General features: G+C 44.7%; 1 protein-coding gene across 1 annotated transcript in view; it reads left to right on the forward strand.

The window, feature by feature from the left end:
- Positions 1–5,093, forward strand: part of LOC119456709 (uncharacterized) — a 47,218-nt gene extending 42,125 nt beyond the window's left edge. The window contains exon 8 of the mRNA XM_049669036.1: positions 4,815–5,093. Coding sequence (XP_049524993.1) covers positions 4,815–5,021 — 207 coding nt within the window. The 3' untranslated portion in view covers positions 5,022–5,093. The remainder of the gene's footprint in view (positions 1–4,814) is intronic.
- Positions 5,094–6,000: the final 907 nt, after the last annotated feature.

Below are 6,000 nucleotides of genomic sequence, written 5' to 3' on the forward strand. Positions count from 1 at the left end.
TTGATGGTCTCCAACAGGGAAGAGCCTGGTTATCACAGATGGCCTTCTGTGGTGTTTTACCAACTTTACCGGCTTGTGCTAATTTTTGTGGATATACAGTTTTTTTTCCATGCGGGCCGTGTTAGTGAAAGTGCATCTGCGTTACTCGAAATGAAGACCGGGCCGTTCACTTTTTGATCGCATAATAATGGTGCCGGCCCCATCATGGAAGGCGTCGATCGACTTGAATGTCGCTCACAGAATTGTCAACCGACGTTGGTCAACACTAATTACTCTTTAGTCAGGAAGTGGCGGCTGATCGATGCCCCAACCAACTCACTTTTGCATTAATGAGATGGTCCAGCGTCCATCTTCAACATACTACCGAGGTATCATCCCACCGACGGTTCATATCCCAAAACTTTACTAGAACAGAAACTTGGGCGAGTTGGTGGGAATTCATGTTAAGGAGAATAACAACGCTGTATAGACAAGGACACAGGCAAAGAAGAATACGACACTGTCGCTGAACGCTACACGTTATGTAAGTGATTCTCGTATGTATTATGTAAATACCCCATTGTAGACTGATTTCTGGCGCACAACACTGTCCTATAGCTGATGGCCGTCCCTATTCTCTGAAATCCAAACTGTCTGTGCTCATTTTTGCAGGATTATCTATAGCAATGTTCTGTCTCGCAATATCACTGTAGGAAAAAGATAGCAAGGTGGGCGAGTTGGTTAGGATTCATCGTACTTTTGGTAATAGCGCCGTGTTGTCTTGCTTCTTTTTGTCAGTGTTGTTTTTGCGCTCTTACCAAAAGTAAGATGAATCACTCTCGGGACCTAGCTTCTAAATGGACGAAACAATATACAACAATAAATTGATCCAACCACAATGTGACAGTATTCCTTCTTCAGATACGGGTCTCAACTCCGCACTCAAATTACCGACACAGACACCCATCTACCGCGCTGTAGACTTTCTGTAATCGATCAATAATGTTTGTTGCTTGGACAGCCTAAGGCGTTCGGCACGGTCCTACTCTTGTACATCTGGTATGATAATAGATCTTTTAGGAGTGAGGAGGTGGTTTGCTTACTTGAGGTAGATTGCTGCAGGTAACTGAGAGATAACTGCACGTAGCTGAAGTTAAGCGGTATTGTGAGATCACACAACTGCAGTATACCGCAACACGGTGCTTCCAGTTTAGAGAGCAGGCGTTCTAAGCCAGAAAAGACGCAATAATGACAGACGGACTGCGACACTGGCTTGAAGATCGCTCAATCAGCTTGCCATGACGTCATTGCTTTTGAGAGCGTCTGCTCTATTTGTTGTTGAAGAGTCTTTACATTGAACCAAATTGAACCAAATTATCAGTACAGCAATTATGAACTTTTCATGCGGCGAAACGAGGCAACCACTAAACACTGCTTTGTAATCCGTGATGTCACACTGGCGTACTGGCGCTGAGGCTCTGACTCGATGTAAAAAAAAAAGTTCCGGCTTTTTATCTAGCAATAACAATTCTGCAGCCAAATGAGCGACAATAGCTTTGAAAGAACAGCTTAGAATTGTACGTTGATTTAGCGTTGGCATAGTGTCCCTTAGAGGCACTGCCAGTGGCTAAGCACCCGTCTCCTTCGCCTTGGCAAGACTGTAATGTTGTAACGGCAATCTGTACAGGCCATTTGCATGGCGATCCTGCGGACGCCTTCATGCTTGATCACGTGGTGAAACGTCTATTGCTTACCTTACTGATTCCGTTACTTCTGTGTTTACAATGGATAAGCCTGTCACTCCGGTGCCTCTCGGCAAACCTCTGTTTCGGCGGATATCATAGGTGGTGATTGGCTGGACCACACGAAGCTTTGGCCACAGCTCCAGAGGAGATATAAGCGCTTTCAGAGCTCGCTACACCTTATCCAAACGATGCGAGCAACATATATGCTGGTAGTTCTAGAAGTGGAGCTAGAAATGCATTCCAAGCTGGTCCAAACATACTGCTCCTGAATCGAATCAGGATCAGTCTGTTGCTTTTCGTTCTTTATTTGCCAATCACATTGAGACAGCGGCTTGTCATGTTTCTGACTCTGTACCGTTCCTCGGTGCATTCACTATGCCATTGTTTATTTTCTTTGTAATTGCTCGCGGGTATGCTCAGTTGCGGTGGATGGAATCTTGTTGTCGGCAAGGCTTGGAAGGTAGATGCTCTTTACTTTGTAATAGCGTCTAAGAATTGATGTACTAACGTTACTATCTCGCTTACTGTATGGACCGTCATGAACCGATCAGCTACGAACATTCGTGTGCTGTCGGTGTACTACTTCAGCCTTTCTTCAGCACATTGATTCACGAATGTGCGCCATACACTTATTCTTATACGCGAGTGACGGAGGGCGCGGAAGCTTTAACTGGCATGATAAGAAAGACTTGGCATAGAATGGTTTTATTGCTTTAGTTCTTCTTTACTTTGCCCATATACATATCCATTAAATATTAAACGGTTCCTCCAAATACTGAGCGAGATACAGTAGGTCAAAATTATTGTTGACCAGGTGTTGAAAGGTAAATATGTGGTTCAAAACTAGTTTCTGGTACTTGCTTTGGCAAGGTCAATGTTTGTTCTTGAGATGTACCTTTATGGTGTTAACAAATAACAGCTTGCTTAAAAAAAGGAAAAACAAATCGCATTGGTGAGAGTATGACCCCCACGTGCGCAAAGAAGATAATGACGACGACTTCAGGTTATGTGACCAACACATCTGCTGCTCCTCACGCTCGGACATTTTAGTGAATACCAATGTTGAGCAGGTGCACAAATAAAGGTAAATTGGAAGGCACACACTAATATTTCGATTTGTATAGTTTTTCGCAGATGCTTATGTTAGGTCAACAATATTGTTGAGCTACCAGTTAAAGGGTTAAGTGTGATTCAAGGTGAATGTGTGTAAATAGCGTGCGAGAAACTTACTATGCCAGGAAGTGGCGCTACTCCCTTATCACTTATGACTTATCAGTGTGTAACGAGTGGCACTCACTCTTGCCGACGTTTCGAGGTTGATGCAGTTTCTTTGGAGGTAAGCGATGCAACGCTATCAGATTAGTGCATTTTTCTATGCTTGACGAAAGCCATCAATCGAGAAGGGCTTAGTAAGTAGGCAGTCCTTGTGCAGCAGCTGTCCGTTAACTTGGCCGCACAGATTCATTGCATTCCTTAATATGAAATCGCTATTTCGCAGAACTATTTCACGCGTCTTCCTTCTGCCGTTGCACATTTTGCAGCATGAATGGAGCACAGTGAGTTAGATTAGCGATCACCCAGTTGCATTTCCGACTGCTGGTCACACGATAGCAATGCACAAGGAATAATGGTTTCGCATGGGGGGAGCTTTCCGCTGAGGCAATGTGTGCCACGGGACCCAGAGCGCCACCTGGGACCTCTGGAGCAAACTACTCCGCGTAAAGCGTCTATTGACAAGAAGAATGTTATATGCAGCTCACCGATAACTTGAGTACCAGGTAGACCCCATTTCCATGACCAACCGGCACCCTTTTACATCGTCTCCGCATTTCGAATTAAACGCATGTCCTCTCCAACATGTTCGTGAGGCCACGACGACTAAAACGTACACTGCATAATCCAGCCTCGACAGTCCAAGGCACATCACATATAAACAGTGCCTCGAACGAAAACTCGGTCTATTTTATTCACATCGAACTTCGTGACTTGCCAAAGTGTTAGGCTCATAACCAACAAACGTACTGCATCATAACCAAGGAGGTTTACAAAAATTTTTTAACCTCCTTGATCGTAACGCAATAAAATCACTACAACGCGTGTTTGAAGACACTAGTATTTACGGCGAATATTGAGTCTACTGTACCATGTGTCTGTCTCATTCTTGCATCTGAAACTTCTCTACCCAAGAAATTTGCGGACTTTGTTACAACTACATCTCTTTGATATAAATTTTTACTCTTAATTATGTTTCATATCCTTCTGTTTTATTTTATTGCGATAGCAATTATATGGACACTCAAAAGCAGATTTCTGCCGTCGGCGTCGCCGTCGCCGTGAGGTTCCGTATGACGTCATTTGGAGATGAAATCGTCGCCGTGCGCCGAACGCTGTCTGTGCGAGTGAAAGGGGGCGAGGGGCGCGTCTTTCACGGGGAGTGAACGCACGGCGGAGAACAAACGCGCGTTCTGCGCCGTGCTCGCTTAAGGGCTGCAGAAGTAGGCGTCTCTTTTCTCCTTTACAATCACCATATATGTAGAGCAAACGCGCCTTCTTCAGACGCGCGAGAGGCCGTGGGGGAGGGGGAGGGAAGGGAGGCGACGTTTAGCTGCGGCACCAAGTGCCTATTTATATCAGAGGCTCCAGCAACAGTCACCAACGCCGCACGCATTTTGAGCTAACGCGGGCAAAACGCCGATGGCGTCGACAACAGTTCTGCGTGTTGTTGCTACCAAAGCCGCTCACCTTACTTCGTATGACATTGCTGTGTTGCTATCGCATTCATTGCTTCGCCCTTAGGGCGAAACTGTGACATTTTTTTTAACCTAATTGAAGAATTGACCCTTCTTGTTATTATTTTATCGTACATGTATATTATTAGCCACGTGAAAAGGAGTAACCATGGCCAGCATTCGCCCGATAACTGCTGAGTTTACTTTTATCTCTAGCATACAATAATTATAATGGCACCGAGACTCCCAGCTACGTCACGCGTTTGTGACTTCATGTACATTTCGCGCGAATGCTTTGCGTCCCGTGTATCTTGATTGTACCTTCAAATATATCTTGCTGCGTCATGCGTGCTACCTGCAGGTCTGCGACGCCCGAGCGTCGCACGGTTCGTTCTCTCTCGCCGCGTACGACGTCAACTACGACCAAGGCAAAAACTCTTGTCCTAAGTGGGGCGCCAAAGGCCACTACTCTCGGCTCAATCTCGTCCGCCAGCTGAACTCTTTCATGCGAGGCGAGAACACCAGTAAAGGCACCCAATGTGACAGCGACAATGACATCACGCGGTGACCTGGAAGCGAACTTAGTGTGTCAGCTACTTGTAGTCAACTTACGGGTTGCGTTACTACTCGCAGAAGACTCAGATACTGCGTTTTCTTTTGGTTTGGGTTCATGGTGTTCTTGTTTACATTTGCAGGGTACGCTTATACTTATTTACAAATTACAACGTTCTGTTAATAGAATACTGCGTTTTAGAGCCACTGCTGATGTTTCCGTTTACGTGATTGTTTGCGGTGTACAAGGTAGGCAATGTTGTGATGCGGCACACTGATTACCTTGCGGTCAAAGGTAAGCTTTGAATGAAGACAGAAGTTGCTCGTGTTTGCACACTCTCGGCGTCTATTGCTTGTTGTTCAAAGGGCCTAAGAAAAAATCTGGACTTTTCGGCAGTAATGTTGTGCCGCCTAGCGTTCAGATTTATAGGCTGTGCTAGCATAAGGAGACAATGTTTTCTAAACGGAGGTGACCAACGTCAGGAAATCGAAATTTTCAGTTCAACGCAAACGTTGTACACTTTTTACGATGACTGTATGTGTGTTTTAACGTCGTTGCAAACAAGGCAGTGGGCAACCTTAATCGGAGCCTCTCGTATGCAATTGAACTTTCAGACATCCTTACTTGTGCAGCACCATCACCTGTAGCAGGTCATAGTGAAGTATCCAGTAGAGATTTTATTGTTTAGGATGTGTTTGAAGACTACGCACGAAATGTGATCCTGAATTTAGTCAACACTTCCCTGTCAATGCTGCGTATAAAATGTGCCACCACGTTAAGTTTCTGTCTATATAAATAACTCAGTATTTAATAAAATCAATAAGGTTTTCAGAACTGTTTGTTCGGTTGGAATTCAAGGACGGCAACTTTGTTGTATCATGTCTGTTTGGCGTTTCGTTATAGCACACACCGAGCCATTGCAATACTCCGTATTACTAGCGTAGGTTAATTTCTTATACTAGAAGGTTAGGTAAATGTACTTTTGAAATATATC

The sequence above is a fragment of the Dermacentor silvarum genome, chromosome 6 (genome assembly GCF_013339745.2).
Source record: "Dermacentor silvarum isolate Dsil-2018 chromosome 6, BIME_Dsil_1.4, whole genome shotgun sequence".
Classification (NCBI taxonomy): domain Eukaryota; kingdom Metazoa; phylum Arthropoda; class Arachnida; order Ixodida; family Ixodidae; genus Dermacentor; species Dermacentor silvarum.